Genomic DNA, 24,798 nt, shown 5'->3' on the forward strand with positions numbered 1-24,798 from the left:
AGTCTACAGACTTACACACATGTTACTTCAAAGTAAATCCTACTAAAAATAGCACAGGATTTGGGTTAAGATTCTATTATCTCATACAGCAAGAGTAAACTAACATATTTATTTGTCACTTTATAACACTGCAAGAAAAATAAGTAACCCAGGTTGAGCTTCTTTTATCCGGAATTCTAAAATCCAAAATACTCCCAAAACCAACTTTTTTCATGGGTGGCTATGATAGTGACACCTTTGCTATTGGATGGTTCAGAGTACACAAACTTTGTTTCATGCACAAAATTATTAAAAATATTGTGTATAAAATCACCTTCAGTCTATCTCTATGAGATGTACATGAAACATAAATGAATGTTGTGTTTAGACCTATCTCATTATGTACCTATATGCAAATACATGAATTCCAAAGCCCCCCAAAAAATCCAAAATCCAAAAGACATCTGGTCCCAAGTATTTTGGATACAGGATACTCAATCTGTAATGAGATCTCTGTGGGTATGTGGAATGAAATCTGAGGAAGATACTTCTTTTATATCTGCCTAACAAAATTCTGGGATGCTAAGCTTATACAAGTGTGAATCAGTCAAAAGGATAATGTAGATTTGCAACTGCTGTGAATACAAAAGAAACTAGTTCAGAACAAAAATGGCAAGGGGAAGTAATAGACACACTCAACTGATGCACTAATGACAAAATCTCCTAACATTCATAGAGCATGAGGCTATAAATGAGTACCTGTAGTAGTCATAGACTGCATCCACACTGTAGAAATAATCCAGTTTGACACCACTTAACTATCATGATTCAATGCTATGAAATTCTAGGAATCATAGTTTTGTGGGACATTTAGCCTTCTCTGGTCTGGTGCCACAACAAACTACAATTCCCAGAATTGCATAGGATCAAGCCATGACAGTTAAAATGATGTCAAACTGAATTATTTCTGCAGTGCAGATGCAGCCATAATGTGCCACCTGCTTCTCACATTTTATTGAATGTTTCAGAACACCAGTGGGAGAGTGTTATTGCAATCATGTGCTGTTTGTGGGCTTCCCATAAACGTCAGGCTGGCCAGAGGACAGAATGCTAGATTGGATGGGACTTTAATCTGCTGCAGCACAACTGTTGCTAAATTCATTAAACTTTTCTTGAGTATCAGCACAAGCAGTTTACCATGCACTAGTTAAATCTATACATTCATAATATAGAGAAAACGTAATTAGAAAATGAAACGTCAGGTGCATAAACATTATTGATCGTTGCTAGGAAATCAAGTTCTACCTTGTCCTTCAGATCTTTCTCTTCAACATTCTGTACATATTTAATCATATTGTGAATTACTGGATCCAGCATGGGCTATAAAACAAAAAGTCAATCATTCCATGTCAGAGAGGAAACAATATTGCCCATGATTTAAACTATAATGGATTGCTGTAATTATTGTACCCTTTTTGAAGATCAAGTGAAAGGGAAAATATCCCACCAAATGTTTAGAAAGTACATTCAAAGATATTTTTCCAGGATCTAGAGGGTGGGTTGGGTTGGTTGTGCAACAGGCCTGCTGCCGATGCAACTTTTGGATATCATCCAATATAAAGCATATATATATATATATATATATAACTATCATATCTGCCATATTTTCTTAAATTATTCCCATGAAAACCAAATGGCACTATGTCTGTCCTACAACAATTTGTAAATCTGAATACTATGGGTTGATGCAAATCATTATTTAAAAAATCAGCATCAGCCTGCTCCTTTGTAAGGTTGAAGGAATGGATATTGCTTAGAGATGTAAGACTCTTGGAAGATTTAGTATGATATATTTAAGGAGCATGTTAAATTTAAAAATCATTGTATTAGAAGAGTCTCCTAAGAGTTTGTACCAAACAGAAGTTTTTTTAAGGTAATAGTCACTTCACTGCAGGAAGCCTTTTTTTTGGTTGAAAGAATGGGTTAAAAATCGGAGCTGGTTGTTTATGATTATCTTTTGTCACTTGAATAAGACAGCTGGAAGTTTAAATCAAGAGAGATTATTCTTATGGATTGCAAAGATCTTAACTTGTTTGCTTATATACAACTTTAAGGCAGATTTAATCAAGACAAGAGAAATGCAACCACAGAGGTTAAAGAAAATGACCATGTAGTTTAAAAGGTTTATAAATGAAACTAAAGACAGAAAATTAATCTATAAAAGAGTATATAATAAGGTGGACCCAACATTTCAGGCATAATGTTCATAAGGCTGTATGAGGAAAATGTGGTCTAAAGGTATAAAATATACACTGTGCAATAATTTAAAAGAAAACCTGCCTAAGATGATGTATAGATGGTATTTATCTCCAAATAAACTGTCAAAAATGTCTCAGAATGATTCAAATCAATTGTCAAGATAAAGAGGGCTCCATTTTTCATATGTCACAAATTTGCAAGAAGGCAAAAGTTACTCATCTAAGAGTTGTAAGTTAATCCATAAAAAGTTGATTTTATAATGTTACCAATCAATCAATCAACCAGTTTATTCAGTCATTGACCAATATAAAATAATAAAAACCAATAAAATAATAATAGTACAGCACAATTACGAACTATTATTAAAATTCAATTTGAGGAGCGTACAGCAGAGTCAAACTCTATCTATTATCGACGACCAACTGCAAACATAACTTACATATGACATATGACATAACAGAATTTAGCTACCTTAATTATATCATATGGATTCTAATTATCTAGCAAATATCATAAACAAAAGGTATCAGAGTGCCATATAACACAATTTCCCACCATTTGTAAAGTAAATACACAGGAAAGGTTAATGTTACCAGATTTTGGTTTTTTTTTTGGGGGGGGGTATTATAGATAAAGAATTGGGGAGGAAATATAGATTATGTCTCCGATATATGACAACAGCAGCAAGAATATTGTTTGCTCAAACCTGGAAATGGACTGAAGTACTGACAATGGAAGAATGGATTGTTAATGTCATTGGGGTCCAAAACGCACTGCAGAAATAATCCAGTTTGAGACCACTTTAACTGCCCTGGCTCGATGCTAGGGACTTGTGGGAACTGCAGTTTGTGAGACATTTAGACTTCTCTGTCAGAGAGCTCTGGTACCACAATAAACAGTTCCTAGGATGCCCTAGCACTGAGCCAGGGCAATTACAGCGGTCTCAACCTGGATTCTTTCTGCACTGTGTTTTGGACCTGAGTTTGTCCAAATGGACAAATTAAAATGGATTCTGAAGAATAAGCCAATCAAAAACTTTTTGAAAGACTGGAAACTGTGGATTTTTTAAGCAATAAGAAATTTAATGATGTAGTAAATTGTAATTATGATTTTTAGTAATTTCAGCAGGATAATTTAGTTGGATATGTAATGGCAGAATAATATTTCTCCCTTCTTTACTCCCCTCCCCATTACATCAGGACTGTCGTTTCAGAGCTTTATTGTGTATTAGTTATATGTCTTTTTCTTTCTTTCTGTCTCTTTGTTTTCTGAATGTATATTACTTTGTAAATTATAATGTTCATTTTAAAATTAATAAAATATATTAAAAATCAACATCAGTTTACTACATCTGTATGTCCCTAAATTAACACAGTCCCCAGAAAGCCCATTACCTGTACTACTGAAGAGTTGAGATATTCTGCACAAACTCCTAAAGGCTGTACCAGTGAAGAGACTGCCTGTAAGAAACAGTAGATGTTCAAGAAAATACACAACAAAACCAAATCAGTTCCAATATGATGGCTGCTCAAACAGATGACTATATGACAAGCATGGCAGAAGCAAATAGCATCTGTTAAGATGACCTACTGCAAAATCATTGAAGCCAATATAGCTTTTTTTGACCACCAAAATGGGAGGAACAGCTCATGGATAACTGAACAGACCCTTTCACATTACTAAACAAGAGCTGAATGTATGGGTCAAGCAAAGAAATGTCTAAAAATAATATTCAGCCCTCATATATAAAGACAAAAATAGTACTGTCTTAAGGGGGGGAGGGATAAAGTGTTTTTAATTGTCATATTTTATATTTTACAGTTGTTAACCACCCGGATTGGTTTGTCAGAGGGCGGTATACAAATAAATATTATTATTATTATTATTATTAGTACTTCAGTCAGTAAATATAAAGATAGAAATACTACAGAATGCTCATAAGTCTTCACCTATAGGAGTCTAATGCAGCATTAACAAACCATCTTTTAAAACTTACCCCAAGTTCAATATCTTCTGAATGAAGTTTAGACTGAATTGCAGAAAACCCGCCTAATTCTGCGAACTAAATGCAGACAAAAATCAGCATAAAGCATAAAACCTTAAAGCAGGAACTGGTTAGGGGTAACGGGCATGATATCCTCCTAGCTCACATGACATTAAGAGGTGCAACCATACCCCCAATATCACTGATTTCCAGGTCAAAGTGCAACCTGGAATTTCTTCAGTTGGCACTTTGGTCAAGGACCCAGCTTCATATAGGGAGGGCAAGGTCATGTGTGTGTGTGTGTAAAGCAGGCACAACCAAATTGCTTCCAGAATGAGCCAAATCATGACTTAGCTCCTGAAGTGCCAATACTAAGTGGTTTGCTCATCACTTGCCTTCCCACATAAGCGAGGGACACGGGTCTGAAGACCATGAGAACAGAGGGAGGACTGTATATACTTCACTATAAGTCGACCTCAACCTTCTAAACCTTTGTCCCCAAATTCCTCCTACCCTGCCATGCACACACTATCTACACTAAATTGTATATAGTCATAAACTTCATTTTTTAAAAAAAAGAAGACAATGTCTGCAGCATGCTGAAGATATGCAGTAATATATACTAAGATTCTATTATTCTATATACTGTAGTATATAATGTAATATTTTCCCAATTACTTACCCTGTTCACTAAGTCTACTAGCCATCCATGTGGTTCCTAGACAATTAAGAAATTAAGAAATTAGTTCTTTGAAGGTAAATGAAATATTGTTATTCTAACTGCATATTGCATTAGGACACTAGAGTATTTGAATGGTGATTGCTACTTCAATTGTTGACAAAAGGTGCCTGGGTAGTGACTTTGGGTGAGTCACACTCTTTCAGCCTCAGAAAAAAGCGATGGCAAACCTCTGATCAAATCTTGCCAAGAAAACCCCATTACATGTTTGCCTTAGGATCTCCATAAGTTAGAAATGATTGGAAGGCACACAACAACAAAAATACTATACACTGATCAGTAGTACTATACACTTGTCAGTATTTTCCAATGCATATTATAAATGCTATATGGCAGTATTATGCTCTAGTGTTGTTGATTTGGAAGTTAGCTAACCCATCAGGGAGAACAATGTTGTTAAAAGTATGCTTTTGCCCTGAAATTTTGAAGAAATTTTGCAATAAGAACAAATGAAATGCTATGAAAGTTTCTGAGAGTTTCATGACCAAAGCCTCATTTGGCAAACAGAAAGAGAAAGAAATTATATCCTTTGAGCCATTCCCCAAAGCTAAAAAGACTAAAGTTTATTAAACTCACACTGCAATCAAAACACATGGATCCTGTAAGGATGGCCTTGTCAGAGTATAGCTATCACTAACAAACTTCTTGTCTGTCACTATAATATCCACACTGACAGAAATAATAGTATACCAGGGGTTGCTGGCTGTAAAACAGAGGGGAAACTGAGAGGGGAAAACAAGTGTATTTAACTCAGATTATGTGGATATAATAGTCTGTTAAATATACAGTACAGTTGCCCCTCCTTTTTTGCGGGGGATCTATTACGGACCCCCTCACAAAAACAGTTCCACTTATATTCAAGCCCCATTGGTTTGAATACAGGTGCGAGTGAGTAAGGGCGCCCCCCATTCATTCTCCCTCCATTCATCCCTTGCACATAAGCGAGGGATACAGGTCTGAAGACCATGAGAAAGGGAGGACTGTATACACTTCACTATAAGTCGACCTCAGGCTTAAATTGAGGGCAGATTTTGGGGGCAACATTATGGATTTTGATATGATCTGAGGATAAGTTGAGGGTAAAACCTAGGGGCATGTAAAGAATGTAAAGGATGACGCAAAGGAAAATGATGCCAAAAAACTCAGAAAATTCTGGCAGGCATAACTGTTTGTGCTCATCCTAAATGGATGAGAGAGTTGAAGGGATCTATGCTTATTTTTGGTGGTCCCTGGATGGACTAAGCACTCACCTTTTACCACTCTATTCAGAGAAAGGTGATGACTCCTTTTAAGAGTTAAAATACAGTACTTACATTGACCTATGGATAAGTCGAGCCAGGTTTTTTGGGTCAATTTTTGACTAAAATTTCTAGACTTATACATGAGTATATATAGGAATACACATTCTGTATTATTTTTTGTCTTGAAGTATGCATATATTTACCTTCTGGAAAGTGGAAATGGGTGAGACAGCATACATATTTCCTTCCCCAAACACTTCTGCCCAGTTTCTTTGGCAAATTTTCATTCGATTCTTGAAATGGTACTCATTATCAGGATTAAGGGCCTTGATTTAAAGCAAACCAAAACAAAGAGTTATCAATCTAAAGCAAAACAAAATTGTCAAGGAAAGAGATAAAGAACCAGAAGTATACAGACATTTATTAAGTATCAACTACAACTTTTCAGAATAAACAGAACAGTCATGTTTTTAGTAGGTCCAAGTCTGTATTCCTCAATACCATTTACAGTCAACTTTCCACATTTGCAGCTATGACTTTTGCAAAGTTGATTATTCATGGATTTGATTAATGTGTTCTCTTTAGGAATCTCTAGGTCCTCCAGTGTAACTCTACAGTCAACATCCACCAGACATCATACTAGAGATTCCTAGAAAGAACACTTCTCTAATCAACTGCAGCTCCTACATTGGAATTCTGTAGTCAAATTCTGACAGATGTTGACCATAGAGTTGCACTGGAGGACCTAGAGATTCCTTGAGAGGTGTTCTCTCGGTTAAAAGAAATACTCATTTTTTTATTTGTGGTTTTTCCACTTTCATAGGGCCCTGTGCCCCTAATCACAGTGAATGCAAAGGGCCCAGTATATACAGAAACATACCAAAACTATATAAAGAAATATAAAGAAAGACTGTTTGCTCATTCAGCAACAAAGCATGTGCTCTGCTAGCAAGACTTATAATTCATGGCAGGAAGGAAAGCTTGACAGAGGGAACAGGGCTGTGAGCTGGCTGCTTGCCAGTTTTGCCTACATGGTAGCAGAATCATGAGAGTGGACAATCTCACAGGTAATGAACCCCTTTTCAGAATAATGGCTAACAGAAGAGAAGGATAGGAAAAGGAACGTTGGGTACTTACCGTGACACGTTCATTTCCTGCAGAGAAGGGTCCTGGCATCCTGTAATCTGGGTTTAGCTCCTCCTATTTGCTCCTGTAGGCAGGGACAATAAACAAAAGACCGGCCCCTATATAGGGAGGAGCTAGCCCCCCTGAGCCTCAGTCAATAACAAGCCAAGCGACTAGTAAGGTAATCAAGGAACTGAACTTCAGTAACCTCAGCTAAGGGTTAACTAGAACACCTTAGAAAAAACTAGTCCAAGAACAAAAAGGAACTCAGAATACCAATCCAGCAACAACAAGAAGAACCAGGCAGGTCCACCAACAGGCAGGCAGGGTCGGAGGCCGCAGGCAGCACCCGGGTGGGCAGGATGCCAGGACCCTTCTCTGCAGGAAATGAACGTGTCACGGTAAGTACCCAACGTTCCTTTTCCCAGCAGAGAGGGTCCTGTCCTCCTGTAATCTGGGATTTACAAAAGCCCTCTTGAACTGGGAGGGAGGTGCTGCTAGGAGACTGTGGCCCTCGACCCAATCTGTTGGAGGATCCTCCTTTGAAATGACGCCTCTGCGGACTGAGACACATCCAGTTTGTAATGTCTTATGAAGGTCGAAGGCGACTTCCATGTGGCCACCCTGCAAATATCTGACAGGGAGGCGCTAGTGGTCAAGGCCGCAGGTGTAGATGCACTCCTGGTTGAGTGCACCATCAACCCCTCGGGTGGAGTGAGGTCAAGAGTTCAGTAGCTCTTTTGAATTCAAGACCTGATTCACTTACTCAGAGTCGAGACTGGTACCTTGCACCCCAAAGAGCCCAGGCGAAAGGAAAGGAACATCTCAGATGACCTAAGGTTGAAGTCCTCTTGATGTAGATTTTGAGGGCTCTGCACACATCCAATGTGTGCCAGATCTTTCCCAAGTCCTTCTTAGGATCGGGGCAGAATGAAGGCAGGAGAATGTCCTGTGACACCTGAAAGGCTGAGTTGACCCCAGGCACAAAGGTAGGGTCTGGACGAAGGCACACTGAGACAGGCCTAAAAATAAACAAGTCTTTACATACCGACAGGGCCCCAGCTCTGACACCGATCTGGCAGAGGGAATGGCCGTGAGAAAGATGACCTTGAGGGAGAGGTGTTTGAGGAAGGCCTCCCAAAGGGACTTCATCGGCCCAACCGTCAGAGCCTCTAAGACCGTGTTCACATCCCAAGATGGAAGACGATGTCTGGTGGGCAGGCCCTGTTGGAAAACTCCCCTCAACAGCCTCTTAATGTGAGGATGGCTGCCATTCTAGCTGCTCTCGTATGGAGCAGAAACGACGTGATGGCAGACACCTGCCTTATAACCATGTAGGTCAAGTCCCTTCTTAATGTCATCTTGGATGGACTATAGCAGGTCAGCCACTGAAACCCTGAAGCAGTTGATGAGAACTTGCCCAAGCAGTGGATTATGTGATCAATCAAAATAGAATCTGATCTAATCTGGACCTATGGCAGCTTACAGCCCACCACTGATCACCTTGTCAACTGTTTATAGCAATGAAGGTGATATTAAGGTGATTTCATTTGTAGTAATTAAGACTTACCATTCTGAAAGAGGAATGTTAATGTCTGACTTCCAATTAAAATTTCAAAACAATGTGCAGTTCTTTACTGGAACATCTGTGAACCTGTGTAAAATAAGACTAATCCCATGGTTAGGCACAGAAGACATTGGATTAACCCTTATCTCGCAGACATTGGTGAGTCCATGCAAAAGCATAGATGCACTCTGTGTTAACAGGGCATGTGGTCAGAATTAAGTCTGATTTCATCTGAGGATGAACTAGTCTGGAGGCTTCAAAAAATCACCCCAACTCCATGTAGCAGGCTATCCTCAACCTGTATGAAGGCTGAGGGTCTCTCGGCTAAATGAACTGCTGATTAAGGAGACATGAAATGGGAACAGGGGGCTTGGCAAGGATAGCCCTCTGGTATCTAATTTTGAGGAGAGAGTTTTCTCCACAAAAGGGATCTGTCAAAGGAACACAAACCTAAATTCAAAATAGTATAGTGGGCCCTCAATATGTACTGGAGTTGGATTTAGGACTTTGCATGGATACCAAATCCATGGAAGCTCAAGGCACATAAAATATAATCACATAGTAAAATGGAGTCTCCTGTATAAATAGTAAAATCATAGTTTGCTGTGTCGTATTTTTGTTTGGTTTTTTTTTTTGGAATATATATATACACACACACACACACACACACACACAAAGATATTTAAAAGCTGTGGGCATATAGGTGGCTGGTGTAAGTCTCTATATGGAGCTGTATGGTATATTAAATCTGAGCATTTTTGCTAGCAGAAAACAAGGCATAGGCACTAAGAAATCCGTTTTTCCAGCCCCAAAGGTAGTAAACAATGGTGTTGTTTGGACCAGACCCTACCATGAAAACCCAATCAGGGATAAGACACTCACCCACACAGCAGCTAACCTTATGACCATAAAACCATAGAATCATGGAGTTGGATGAGACCACAAGGACCATCAAGTCCAACCCCTTGCCATGCAGGAAATCACAATCAAAGCATGCCCAACAATATGGAAAGGAATTTGTAGCTTCCTGAGACCACTAAAAGAAAAAGATTGGCAGCCTGACCCTTCATGGCCTTGAGCCCAATTCATCATATGCAAGATAGACCTTGTTACAATAGGCCTATCCAGGGCAGGGAGCAGTAGAATGGCAAGCCCATCAGCAGGCATTCTTATTTAAAATGTAACTATCTAGACAAGGTAAGAGGCAATTGTGGTCTTTGTGGCAGAGTCCTCAGGGCTCTGCAGGATGTCTGAATAGGATTTGAAGCAACCTCTTAGCAGAAAAAACTGACTATATTGTTTTAAAACACTCATGGAGGAAGGGAGGGTTTCTCCCCCCATGGAGTCTGTTTGTCTGTTTGTTTTTGATAAAGAGTTTTTCTTAACCCCCTGTATTAGTGAGAACCATCTCATGGAAGAAACTGTGTTGTTTTTTTGTTTCTTTAGTTTCTTCCCTTTAACAGACATCTCTCCAAGAAAGAAGGGAAGGCAAGGGGAGCCACATCTTTTGAGGCTAGCTGACTGAGGTGCACTGTTTTATAACAGGAACATAATCCTTTTGCCACTAAAAAGGAGTTTGGTTGGTCACCTTAATCCAATATATCTCTCACCTCATATGAGATGTTTTTACCAAAGATCCTCAATGCATGTAAGCATTAGAGGTTTGCTGAGTGACCAGAGACCTTCTCCTTGCTTGAGTCACCCTGTTTATAAGCATTTAAATGAATCTGTATTGTTAAAGCTTATGCTCTTAATGAGAAGTGCTATGGCTGACAACAGTTTGTACAAAGGAGGTAGAACCATGTGCTCATCCTATGTCTTTGGCTGTTCTACCTAATGGAGACAGTGATGGAGGCCCATGAGGAGGCAAGAAAAGTCATCATGTGGTTTTTATGGCTAGCCCCTCCCTTGAAGAATTAGTTTCCAGGCATCTTCTCTGGCCTGGAAAAAGGAGAGGGGGGTGAGCAGAAACAGCACAACTCAAACCTCATGTGCTAACAGTAATAAAATGAACACCAGAAAGGTTAACCAGTATCTCTTGTAAATCTGAGCCCCCAGCCCCGTTGCTGTGGAGGCTCTCCCCTCCATGCTTTGCCCCATCAAGGGAGGCAGCCTGGGCAGTAGCTTCTTCCAGGCACTGAAGAAACTGTTCCTGGGTTAGCAGTGACTGAAGACCATTGCTAATCATGGGTAGATAGCTGCATATGGCCTGTAGTGTAGCCCTGATGCTCACAGGGCACTTTGTTTTATTTATGTTTAAAACAGCCCCAACTTCAAGCTGGTGTTTACAGCTTAGCCCTTTTAATTTCAGGCAGGCTTTATAGTAACCTGGCTGCATTATAGAAGCTAGCTTGGTCCTCAACTCCCTCCCACTTGCATAGGTAGCTGGGAAGGGCAGAGGGACTGCTGTGGGACATGGCTCTACATTTACCTGAGGTAAGTCTGTGCCCTGAGAAAGGATAATCTCTGATGGAAAGGAGAGGCCAAGCACTCAAGCTGCTCTCTCAAGAGTGCCACGCTTTGGGGCAGCCAAACAATTGGGGGTGAAGGGAACTCTCCACCCATGATATCCACAAATGGTTTACCCCTTTTTGTTGTTGTAATTTTTGGGGAGGGAACACAGGAGGATTTGTATCCATGTGGTCTCTCCAAGAATCCTTGGGTTGGAAGAGATCCCAAGGGCCATCCAGCCCAACCCCATTCTGCCATGCAGGAACTCTCAATCAAAGCATACCCGATAGATGGCCCTCCAGCCTCCGTTTAGAAGTGGGTGGCAGAGGCCATGCTCTCTCTGGGGAGGACATGAAGCCACTTCGTGCTTTGTTGTGGGATGCTCTGTGGCAGCCAAAAAAGACCATTTTAGAGTTGGAAGCTTCAGCTCCTGCTGGGCCAATTCTAGCTTCCTTTACAGCCATGTGTCTGTGCAACACAGAGGAGGAATCCTCTGCCTCCTTACACACCATCTCATTATAAGAATTCAAAAGGAATGTGCAGGAGCCCTGGCAACACCACCATGTGTTTCCCAGACTGCAAAATGATCGCCCACACCTGTTAGGGTCCTGGGTGCCATTGGGGCCAGAGATGGGAGGGAAGGGGGAGACCAAGGGTTAATGCCCCCATCTGCCCTCCTGGCAGAGTCCCAAACCTTATGCTAGGCATAGTGCCTGCAATGGCCATGGCAGAGGCCTCATGGCAATGCCTGCCCTGAGCGAGGGCATTAGATCTGGCAAAGGTTTTTTTGGTGGCTAGAGAGAGAGGGCCCCTGGTACTCACCGTTCTCCTGTGACTTCTGGCCGGCTTGCCTCTCTGACCTTGGCCATTTCAGGCTGTGCAGAGGTGATGCAGAGAAATCCTTGCCATGGCTTTTGGCTGGCCTGTCCTCTGAACCCTGGCTGGGCAGAGATGCTGAGGCAGGAAGTTTCCATGACTTCTGGCCAGTTTCCTCACAGATCCCTGGCCTTAAACAGGCTGGGCAGAGGTGATGCGGAGAAATCCTTGCCATGGCTTCTGGCTGGCCTGTCCTCTGAACTCTGGCTAGGCAGAGATGCTGAGGAAGGAAGTTTCCATGACTCCTGGCCAGTTTCCTCACTGATCCCTGGCCTTAACAGGCTGGGCAGAGGTGATGTGGAGAAACAGAGACATGGAGGGGATACCCCTCACTATCTCTTCCCACGGCTCCCATGTGCTGCAATGCTGTTTGCAGAAATCTCCTGTGCTCCCACCATGAAAGGGGGCAGCTTTGGAGGAGAGGGAGAGTCATTGGCAAAGCCAAGACCTTTCTCCAATCCTGGGAGCCCTTGCCATTTTAAGTCTTCTTCATGCTTCCAAGGCTGTAGTAAAGAAGCTGCAGGGCAACAGCAAACACATCCCAAAGGGTCTCCCTCTGAAGCCAGCTCCCTCTGTTGAGCTGGCAGACCCTGAGCTAGGGAAGCCTGGGTTAAGGATGGCCCTTCACCCATGCTCTCAGGGTCCTCTGCCATAGCCACCACCAAGGAAGGGGGGAAAGGCAGGAGAGAGGAGAAGAAGGGAAGGCCAAGAAAACTCTCAAACCGCTTTCGCAGAAAGGAAAAACTTCGCTGGCTCGAAGAGAACATCCTGCTAGGAGCATAGGCAGGAACAAGACTGAGGCTCAGGGGGGCTAGCTCCTCCCTATATAGGGGCCGGTCTTTTGTTTATTGTCCCTGCCTACAGGAGCAAATAGGAGGAGCTAAACCCAGATTACAGGAGGACAGGACCCTCTCTGCTGGGAAATGAGTGCTGTGTGGAGACAGTGGGAGGGCATGTGACCCTGGCATAAACAGCTTTTGCATTTGGGATTGGCTCAAAACTGTAGGCCCCTGCACATAAGCAGTACAGGTTGAATCTCTCTTATCCAAAATCCTGGGGACCAGAAGTGTTTTTGATTTCAGAATTTTTTGGATTTTGGAATATGTGCATATACAGTGTGCCCGCGCTATGTGCGGGTGCATTTTACATGGCTTCCAGCTTACATGGAAGCTGCACGGGGAGAAGAATGGTGCATGTGCCTATGGTGCACATGTGCTGCGCTGCCACATGCATGTGCCCCATTATCTCCTATGGGGCTTGAGCATAGGCTAATTTTCCCTTACGTGGGGGGGGGGGTTCCAGAACAGATCCCCCGCGTAAGGAGAGGGCCCACTGAACCTACCAAAATATTTTGGAAATGGGACCCAAGTATAAATATGAAATTCATTTATGTTTTGTATAACCCTTATACACATAGCCTAAAGATAATTTTATACACAATAGTTTTAATAAGTTTGTGCATGAAACTAAATTTGAATGTACTGAACCATCAGAAAGCAAAGGTGTCACTATCTCAGACACCCATGTGGACAATTTTGGATTTCTGGATAAGGGAAATTCAACCTGTACTAGTTAATATTTGTGACATACTAACAAGTAGCTACAGCCCACTTTCAGGATTTTATGTCATGAAGCAGCTGCATACTGCAACCTATACGTACTAATTTGGATTCAGTTCCACTGAACCCAACAGAAATTATTACTAAGTAGACATTCACAGAATTGCTTTGAAAACTGAGCATGATCAGTATTTATATAATACATTCCATGAGCAATTAAAGCATTTCAGCAATCCTTAGATCAATTATGTGAACCATGGCTTCGTATATCTCAATAAAGCAATTATACAGAAAGAATACAGCTAACTTCTTCAGTTTTAACACCATAATATAAATGGGGAGACTAAGAGAGTATAGGCTTGAACAAAACATTAAAAAATAAAGTGAGACTTGACTAAACTACTCCAGGAACAATGTCAATGCCTTTGACAAGAACTAATTTGTATATCCTTTCTCACGTCAGTAAAAACTCCATAGGTGAATGTAATGTTATTAAAAGAAAGAAATCAAACTAATACTTCACCAAAAGCAAGTACCGTGTGCTACTATGAACATGTGCAAAGCGAAGTATTGCAAAACTCAACATTTTGAAGTTACAATTAGATTCATTACTACATTTTGAAAGATGTGGCCTACACCAGAATACAGAGTTTTTAAAAATGCAATCTATGTAGCAGTGGACTATCCAGCATGAATACACTACCTCAGACATTTTGTCAAACAACCTTTATGTCAAAGGTTTAGAATCCAAAGCATGGACTATACTTTCACACTAACAGGCAAACCATGATGTAAAGTTCCTTGTCAAGCATCTTCTGGAAATGGAAAACCATGGCAATTATGTTTTTTTAATTCAGATATGGTAAACTGGAAACAGTAAAAGACAAAGTGCACAAATCCCTGTGAACATGTGCATGGTCTCTGATTCTGGTTTCCTGGCTGATACTTTTTGTTAACTGAGACTTAACCACAGCTAAAGAGTTCCTTGTACCCAGATTGTTGGGGGCAATTAGCTTACAGTTGTAAACTGCTTAGGCACTGTTAATTCAGTATGAAGCGGTATATAAATGAAGCAGTTTGTTTAACCATTGTTAAGGAACAAATGTTTGGTATGAGGTCTCCAAAAAGTAATTATGCACATGGAATGTATCCGATTTCATTTCTAGTTTTTACATTTTAAATAAAGATACACAGTTATGTTAAGTCCTAACATTTCCATGCCAAATATGATAAAGAAAGATAAAACAGTTATAATACCATTGTAAGCACAGCCAGAAGACCAACAGGAATTGGATCCTGCTTTAGTCGCTCTGCAGCCAGATCTACTAGCAGCATCAACATGTTGTAGATTCCTTCATGGATTTCCGTACCCCATTTATGAACAGCACTTGATGTCAACAGCTATTAAAAAGGACACAATAAATATTAAAATGCTGGCATGAATCAAGAGATATATTTTATTAACCTATGGCACTGAAATATTTTTACAGTTTCCTATTTAACTAAAGTTGACTTTTGAAGTGAAACGTACTTAGAATAACTGGCCACTAGCTTTGGTGTTTCTTCTTACACTTAAGAATACTGCATCCTTAAGCCACACCATATTTGTAAAGACTTTAAATAAATCCCAGGGGAGCAGGGGATATAGGTAGTTTTCCCAGTGAATATGAAACAATCTTCAGTCTTCATTTTTCACTGTCCCAACTCCTAACCTTCTTCCTACCACTTTTAATCAATGACTCAATTTTTTTCTTCTCCATTCGTTATTAGAAATTCTCTTATTAGAAATAACAGCCAATTTTACAAAACACAAACTCCCTATAAATATGCACACTACAAGAAAAGAAGCAAATGCAAATGTTCTTCATGCTATATATCTCAAGAAAATGGAATGGCAGAACAGAATTTGATAAATATCTACAATACCCAAATTGTTATTAATACCATTTTCCATGGGCTGTTATTTGCTTCTATCCAAATACTTAACTGATCTGAATGCTGTATTTCCTGAGACAACTTTCAGAAAGAAACAGACACCATGTGAAGTCATATACCACATCTTATCTATAAGAGTGTACACCTTCTCTCTTTTACCTACCTTTTTAAAAGCTTCAGGCATACATCTGTCCATAAATCTTCTGCAGTTTTCATCAGAATCAGAAAGCCCTTATTGAAAGGGGGAAAGGAAATAATTAAGATTCTACAAACTTCTGGATGCCATAGACTGAATTTCATAGGGCCACCTATGAAGATAGCAGACACAGAAAAACACTAGGGAGTTATACCAATGCAGAGGATGGTTAATCTTGAATTGGACACCCAAAGACCACAGCTTAGACCACTTGGCCATGACACCATTCTGCTTGGTTTTATAAAAAATCCCCCCCCCAAAAAAAAACCCCTAAAATATTTAATTCTTAGAACCACATTGTCATTTTTATTAACAGTGAAACAGAAATTTGATGTTTGAACCATAGGTAACAAAAAAAAAAAAAGTACATGAAATATGAACTGGGATCCTACAGGGGCATACTGCTCATGTAACAGACTGTGAGTGGTTCTTTCTCCACATGTGCACAGTGAAAAGAAGATGGTGACAAAGAAAGCTGCCAGCTCCCAACTGTCTATTTGTCAAATGTCAAGCTTCTGGGGAGCAAGATTGCTCTACAGAGCCAAGGCAGTATGGGACAGGCAGCTCCAATCTTAGCCTATGAATGAAGGCAGCAGTGGACAAAGTGTGGCATTCCAGCTGCTATTGGATTGTAACTCACATCAATCTTCATCAAAATAATTAATGAGGTCTAATGGAAGATCGAGTCCAACAATAACTAGAGGGTTACACAATGCCTAACCTTGATATCCAGTAACTTTGCAGCAAACTTGAGACTATTCGTAACAGAAACAGGTTAGCGAGTGCTTCATGATAAGTAACTGACATGGTGCTCTCATTTCATGTTTTTGAGTGTGTTTTTGGCAATCTAAAATCTTGCAGCATCACAGAGAAGGAATCATTACATAATGCACAATGCTACAACTCAAAAGAATATAGGTAAGGGACAACATGAACTAACTATATTTATAGAACTCAGCCTGTGCTGTAAACAATGTAGTGTAAACAATATATGGTACACTCAGCCAGCATCCAACAGAATTACTGTCCAACTGGAAACTCAGTGCATACTGTGTGGTTCACTGATCTTGCACAGCATGTAAAAACCAGATAAAAGAACAAATGTCTGTGCAGACAGATCATATAATTATTTATAAGGCTTGGTGTAATGCAATTCAGATAGCCATATGATATATTATACTGACATTTTTTCCAGCTGCCATGAGGTACCAATACTGTCTAAACAATGAAAGGTTTAACTACAGAAACAAGAAGACCAAAGGGGAACACTCCTGTACTACACTTAAAAGTACTCTTCACACTTGTATTTTTAAGACTATCACTCTCAAGCTTTTTATTTGTGCTGCCCACAACTTATTCCATATTCCAGGGCCTCACTTTATAGGAAAATAATTTGTTTATACCCGTAATTGTTATTTTCTGAGAATATGCCTCTTGAGTATACACATTTGTTTTCCTTGCTCCTTAGCAACTACAGCCTGTGCCAATACCCACTAGATTACCTGCACATGCCAATTGTACTGTACACTTGAGCTGAAAGGATAACTCTCATCAGGCCTGAACATGATCAATGCTTTACCATTCTTGGCAGATTTTTATGCAGTTGGAGCAATGATTCTTTTCTGCAATACAGGTGTGCATTCATTTCCTCCGCACACCTCTTTCATTTCTACTCCAAACAGACCTCAGCAATTAAAACAGGTAAATGGCAAGATAATTCTCTTGTGAATAAAGAAACGAATATGTGAAATGAACTTTTCATTTGCTTTCTAGCACTTTGAAGCAGTCTCCACACAAATTTGGTCCAAACAAAGGGAACAGGGAAGGGAGAGAAGTACAGGGCAAATGGAATCATTCTCACACAGGTCAGAGCTTACTAGCACTATTTATTTATTTAATTAATTTCCTATCCCACCTTTCTCCTCAGAGGGACCCAAGGCTGCTCACAGATAAAACATTTAAAATTGCAATAAAATGTTAAACAATTAAAACGTCTATATCCAATATAAAACCACATAAAATATACAAGTTAAAAACAGACTAAAAATTCACCTGCTCCAAAAAACCACCTTGCTATGCATTATGTACAGAATGCCTTCCTGCATAAAAATGTTTTTACTTGCTGGCGAAAGGCCAGCAGGGAGAGGGCAGTGTAGCCTCCTGAGGAAGGGCATTCCAGAGGGTGGGAGCAGACACCGAGAAGGCTCTCTCTCGTGTCCTCACTAGGTGAGTCTGTGATCTTGGTGGGACTGAGGGATAGGCTCATCCTGCAGATCTAAGGGCTCTTGCAGGTTTGTATGGGGAGATACAGTCTCTCAAAAAGTCTTCACCCAAGCCATTTAAAAAAAAACAAAGTTCACACATCCTTTGACAACAATGATATTGTTTTTGTGAAGACAAAGAAAAAGGTGTATACGCTGGTGTGAGTTGGAGGTAGTTTGAGTCTATCTGGCTCCCTCACCCTGTATCAGGTAGAAATAAGTAAGAATTCCTTCATGTCTCTCAGAATGCTAATACAACTGCAAAGATAGCAGGATCAAGCTAGATGAATGACGTGAGCTTTGTTTACAGTTCTATCAATGCTCCTGGAAGGTATCTTCAGACTGAGCCAGAGAAGAAACATATGCCTCCTGCAACTGTGGTTTAAAAATATCAATTATTAGCGTTCAGGAGTTGGGTTGAATGGTGAGATACAGCACACAGGCAAGTAGCTTCAGGCTTGGGGTGTAATTTAGCCCTGGGACCCAAAGAAGCTGACTAACTTGCCCACCTTATTTAAAATAACAGAAATAGTGCAAATAGCAAAAAATACTGCTTGAGAATAACATTCAGAACAGCAAGTGAATTTTACTGCTAAAATAACCAGTAACCTCATTAGTAATAAAATTATTACATTAAAAGTAATGACATTAAATATGTAATTTCAAACTTTGCTACATACACTGTACTTATACCTTCACTTTACACAGTTACAATTTTCATGTTGCAGACTAGCACTGTTTCTGTTCTAGACTAGCACTGCTAATTCCACATAGCACGTAATTAAATTATTTTATAGAAAAATACATCAAAATGTATATAACACATAAGAAGGTTAATGATTTGTTTCAAGTTAAAGCTGCTACCAGCATAGAAAAATTGAGAAAATAAGCCAGCAACTATTTTAGTAGCATGTTTTAAAAAATACTCTTCTATTAGCAATATGTCAAGTTAATGTTATCATTAGTATTAACAGAAAACAGCATTTAATGCTTCAACTTGAAATGCTTTTGCTGACTTACCTAGCCTTGCAAGATAGGTAGATGCAATTAAACATTTGCCAAGAGATTCTTCTCGTTTATATGGGATTGACCAATGGTCTGTTAATACTCTGCTCTCCAGTTCATAAAGATTAGTTGTAGGAAACTCAATGCTTTCTCCGGAGCAGTTCCCATTTTCATCATTTTTCTGCTGAAAGAAAAATTATATATGAAGTCCTCTTTAGCTGTTCTAGTTATTAGCTATTATAAGAGGCAATGCACCATGCCTATACTTTCTAAGTACAAGTAAAAATGAACATTTTTAACCAAAAATAAATTTGGTCTCTCTTCCTACCATTTTCACACCCAAAAGAAAAATACCAGAATGCCAAAAACCGCAGGGACAACAGATGTTGAATCTAGTATGGCAAATAACTTATACATACCGAGATAGGACAAATGAACCATCATCAATATTTACCCATGATTTCCAGAGCAAACTGGTAGGGACCCCAATAACTCACGTTTTGTCCTAATTAAGGTTGGGAGGTTTCAACCATCTATTTTTCCAGCTGACAAAAAGTCTGACCACCTTGGGTCTCTAAAGGCATTCAATTCAGCTCAAAGCAATGAAACTATGAAGTATTCCACTATGTACAATGCTGAGTGATAAGTGCTTGCCATTGTTCAGCTTAAGATTTAGCCTTTTTAAAAGGTGCCAACAGGATGCAAAGTGGTGCCAAGCATGGTCTCAACAATAAAACACCCATAGACATAGCTACTAGAAAAAGACCAAAACCATGACTCACTGCACATTGGCTAGCCAGTTATTTAACAAGCTATTTTTGATTGCTGTTGAGTACTTGGACAAGATTCAAAATCTGCAAGCTAGCAATCATGGGTTCTGTTTTCCCAGCACCCATCTACTGGCTCGTTTACTGCTTTTATTTCATGGTCTCAAAGTACCAGCTCTGTGTTTTAAAAGTGCACATTTATAAATTTATGTTTCCTGTCTCTGAGAATGAACATTAAGAAGAATAAAACAGGAAACTATTATCTTGCAAAGAAACAATAATAAAATGACAAATTGTATAATTAAAAAAATACAGTCTTCCCATTACACTGGAGCACTAAAAATGTCATTATGATTGCAGAACTTAATCTGAGTGTCAAGTAGAATGGTATGAGAAACAGATAAGAACAGTATGAATCTTACAAGGAACAGAATAGCTAAAAGCTCAAATTCTTGCTCTATTGTTTTTTGTTTTGTTTTTTAAAGTCCAGACTCCTTCAAGGAGTAGACTTCACTACTTCTGAACAGTATTGTTTGTGACTTACTAGAGTAGGGCTTAGTGCACATTTTTTAAATGTGTCTAGTTTATTTTATTTGACTTGCATCTTTCTTCCAATATAGAACCCATACAGTTTAGATTAAAACCAAATGGAACTATCACAATATATAACATTTTAAAAATGCAGTCCTATTCAAAATAATGTAAAAACATTAAAAAACATATTCAAGACACAATAAAGATAGAAGTCCAGCATATCCTCTTTAAAAAAACCCTTTTGTGCAATTTGCTGATGGGTTATTAGTGCCATTTCTAAATCGCTGGGGATGGGGGGAAAGGACTCTGGGGCAACCTCACACCGTGGCCCCCGATCTGGCCTTTGGAAGGCGCAAAAAGCGGCTTCTTTCTGCGCCCTCCAAAGGGTGCCAAAGCCATGGCAGTGCAGGTGTATGGCGCCCCTTTGGCGCTGTGTCATCTGAACGCAGTACCGGAGCCATGCCATGATGCTGCACAGTCTGGAGCGGTGCGCAGCATCATGGTGCCCTGGGTGTGGAGTCAGGGCATGCGTTGTCAGGATGCTGGGCCCCGACTCTGCCCACAGGCCGACGTTTTGGGCCGGTCAGTAAAGGGCCTTGGTGACATGAGACACTGCCGATGGGCTTGCAAGGCAGGCAATGTCAGTATCCCCCACTGCACTCAAAGATGTAGGAGGAGAGGGTGACAGCAACAGAAGCTACTGTGCTTCTACCACCACCAGCAGCTAGCTCTGTAACCTGGTTGTTTTCTGAATATTTGGCTCGGGGTCTTCAAAACCTGGCTCTGAATTCCTGGGCTGGTGCTCTTGCCATCTTCCATGGGGGGGGGGCACATCTGTGCCACTGCAGCCTTATCATTCTTTTCTTGCCTAAGTTGTGCGCAGCCATCAAACTGGCAAACAAACAGGCAGGTGAGCAAGTGGTGAAGGCCTATGTTGTGACAGCAAGCAGGCACATCCCCCTGCAGGAGGCTAATCCCGCTCCAAACCAGAAAGAAGAAATGAGGGTAGGAAGAAGACTTTACTGAAAACTGAGACCCACTCTTACTCTGTTTGTTATATTTTAGTCTGCAATAAAGTAAGTGTATATGTGACAGATTTACTGGGTAGACTTGGTTTCCTGATAATCAATCACGGTTTGGGCTGACTGCGTGAGAGAGGCTGCAGGAGGAGTAGATATAAAAGGCAGGAGTGAGTAACTATGACTTCGGTTGAGGGGAAGTTTAAGAGAGTTGAAAGGAGTTGAGAAAGGGATACTGACTGGGAGAGAAAGTGTATTGGAGATTGTAAAGAGGAAACTGAAACACCTGTAACTGTTATATTGATGTAACCATACCATGTTTGAACTATTTTGCCTGAGCTACATTCTTATTAAATTTTATTCAATAAAGACAATGTTTATTTGTTATAACAGAAACCTCTGCCTGAGTGAATTCTAGGTAGAGACAAACATATTAAATTTATAAGAGGAAGACACTTGGGACCCTAGTCCTTATACATTTTGGGAAAGTGTACAAAGGTGGACATTGAGTAGGTGTCATTGACGAGGGGCCTTCTATAAGATGGAGGTAAAAGGTAACCTCAAGACATAGAAAGCAGATTGCGTCACAGTATGTTATTTAAAAAAATACTTTAGAACAGGGTTTCCCAACCTTTTTGACTCACGGAGCCCTTTTTAGAATCAATTTCTATGGTGGAACCCCTAAGAGGCCTACCTTATGTCTTACAGGTTTAGGAGTAGTGTAACTTTCTATTTCTTATTCTTTAATTTCATTCAATTTTTATTTCTTCCATTTTCCTGGAGCGGCCACAGAGCACCTGGGAAGTGCATATGAAGCCCTAAGGGCTTTTCAGAGCACAAGTGGGGAACTGCTGCTTTGGAAGATTAAGACAGAAAAAAAGAAAACAAAAAACAAGAATGTAGCCCTCAAGGCCCTGATCCACCTGAAGAGAAGACTTTGACCTAGCTGTAGAATTCTCTAGTCAGTTTTATATACTGAGTAAACAAGAAAAAGTAACCATGGCTAACAAGGAAAGAAAGAAAGAGTTAACATTTAAATGAGGAACTGTAGTTTGATGTTGAACTTCATTCTCAGACCTACCCCTCCAGCCTTTGGTTCAAATAAGTACAAATAAAAGCTGGAAGAAAAGATGAAGATCTTCCCAGGCTTTTTCTTATAAAAGACTACTGTTCTTAATCCAAAAGCATTTAAAATGCTTTATCTGGAATTAACTTCTAACACTGACATTTTTTGTTTAGCTCTATTCTCCGCTGACTTTCACTTCCTTATTAAGCAGCTGTCACTGAATAGAACTTCTGACTGGGAAGATGACCAGAAAATGTCTCTACTGAACATTATCTGAAAGAAACTTCCTGCCCAGCTGAGCTGCTGTTTGTTCCATGTATAATAGCCCTCCACTATCACCAACGATAAACATTTCTATCACACCAAGTGTTAATCTTCGTGTGGAGCTTAGTTCAGTGAACAGAAAACTACTTCTCATGGGATTTAGAAATCCTCTGAACTACCAGCTAATGAAACCAGTAGGTTAGCTACTGGTAATGTTTTTCTAGCTATATATTTCTAGCATAACACTTCTTAACAGTGGCAATACTACCTGTTGTATTTTGCAAAATGCTAAGGAAAAGGTTCAGAATCCAGAAACATCTTCCACTTTGAAAAACCAAGCTACTGAGAGTTGGGCAAGTACAATTCAATTTTGGCCAAATATATTACCATCAAAATAACAACAAGAAACACACACCAAAAGCCAGAAGAAATCCCTGTCAAAATACTGATGAAATTATTCTGTACACATAATTCATATGGCTGCCATACTGTGGATACTTACACAAAATCCTTCACATGCCCCTAACACAACCCTTTCACCAGTAGGTTCCTAAAAACGCCTCCTTAGAAGATCAACAGAACATGGGTGTAAACACACAAAACACACACAAGAATAAGAGATTAGGAGAGCATCAGAAATATAAAATCACCAGGTAAAACAGTAAACACTAAACACCTTAAATGACATGGGCACAAAAAAAGTTATTTGCTGGACAATGAAAAAGATATTGGTGGTGGACAAATCTTATATTCTGTGTGTCTGCCTCACACCAATACAAGTATCAAAACTATTATGGTACTTTCCTGGTGCAAAGGTCATAGTGGCAGCTGGTGGCTCTCAATTCAATGGGTGGTGAAAAAGCTCATGGTTTTACAGTACTGTATTCTGACATTTGAAGGAGCTATCCAAAGTGCTGAAACTATTTGTGGGTTACACAGTTCCACATCTTGGGAAGTTAAAGTTTTGACTCAATCTCATTCACCATCCCATAATGCAGGAGTCAACAGCTTCTGCTGGTTAAACTCCCAGATTTGGTACAAACACCCTCCTATTTTTTTCATGGCACAGAACATTATGCAGAGAAAACATTACATATACGTTATGCATTCAATGGCCTGTTACAGACTGCCAAAATAAAGCTGCTTAGGGTCTCTTTGGAGGTATGCTATTTAAATGATGCATGGGTCCTAAGAGTCCAGAGGTCGCACCAAAGCCACACTCCATTCCTAAGCACCAGAGTGCAGCTTTTAGTGCAGCTTCTGGATACTTAGGATGCATGCATCATTTAAATAGCATACCTCCAAAGAGACCCGAAGCAGCTTTATTTTGGCAGTCTGTAACAGGCCAATATGTAACAGATTTTTAAAAATCACTTTTGTCTGCATATATTAATTCCACGTTTTCAAACTTAAGGCCCTCAAACCTGACAAACATTTCCAAATTAACCTACCTGGTTTTTCAGTATGAAACAAAACGATGCAAACTGAATACAGTACTAGCAACTGTTGTCAGCTTCCATGAATAACCACACTAAAAGTAAAGCAGCGCTCATAGGGGACTCCTGTTTGGCTCCTTATCTGTTGGCCCGCCCTATAGGGTCCTACAGGACTCTGGCTCCCTGGCTCCCCCATGCCATTTAACATATACAGGGGTAAAAGGTTATCTGGAGGTTTGCAGTCATCAGTATGCTGATGAGACTGAGCTCTACTACTCCTTTGCACCTAATCCCAAGAAAGCTAAACCAGAGCCTGGTAGCCATAATGAACTGGATGAGGACAAACGATTGAAGCTTACCATATATATTCGACTATAAGTCAAGAAATTTTTGCCCCAAAATAGACTCCAGAATCCTGGGTAGACTTATGTACAGGGCAATAGGTCTTTCAACCAAGCCTCTCCACAGCCGGGCTGCCTCCGCAAGGAGCAGCCCAGTTGGAGAGAGCCTGGGAAGGGCGAGCGATTGTCCCCTC

General features: G+C 40.1%; 1 protein-coding gene across 3 annotated transcripts in view; it reads right to left on the minus strand.

Moving 5' to 3' along the window:
* USP24 (ubiquitin specific peptidase 24) overlaps positions 1-24,798 on the minus strand; it is a 113,163-nt gene that overhangs the window by 70,718 nt on the left and 17,647 nt on the right. For 2 of the 3 annotated variants that reach the window (XR_006103806.1, XM_042466205.1), the window contains exons 2-9: positions 19,193-19,361; positions 15,879-15,946; positions 15,038-15,181; positions 6,406-6,528; positions 4,905-4,940; positions 4,235-4,300; positions 3,633-3,698; positions 1,285-1,359 (exon numbers count right to left, since the gene is read on the minus strand). Coding sequence is in view for 2 of the 3 variants with exons in the window: in XM_042466205.1 (XP_042322139.1) it covers positions 1,285-1,359; positions 3,633-3,698; positions 4,235-4,300; positions 4,905-4,940; positions 6,406-6,528; positions 15,038-15,181; positions 15,879-15,946; positions 19,193-19,361 (747 nt within the window). In the remaining variant the exon portion in view is untranslated. The remainder of the gene's footprint in view (positions 1-1,284; positions 1,360-3,632; positions 3,699-4,234; positions 4,301-4,904; positions 4,941-6,405; positions 6,529-15,037; positions 15,182-15,878; positions 15,947-19,192; positions 19,362-24,798) is intronic. The other variant, XM_042466206.1, reaches the window with a different exon arrangement.

Source organism: Sceloporus undulatus, chromosome 4 (genome assembly GCF_019175285.1).
Source record: "Sceloporus undulatus isolate JIND9_A2432 ecotype Alabama chromosome 4, SceUnd_v1.1, whole genome shotgun sequence".
NCBI lineage: Eukaryota > Metazoa > Chordata > Lepidosauria > Squamata > Phrynosomatidae > Sceloporus > Sceloporus undulatus.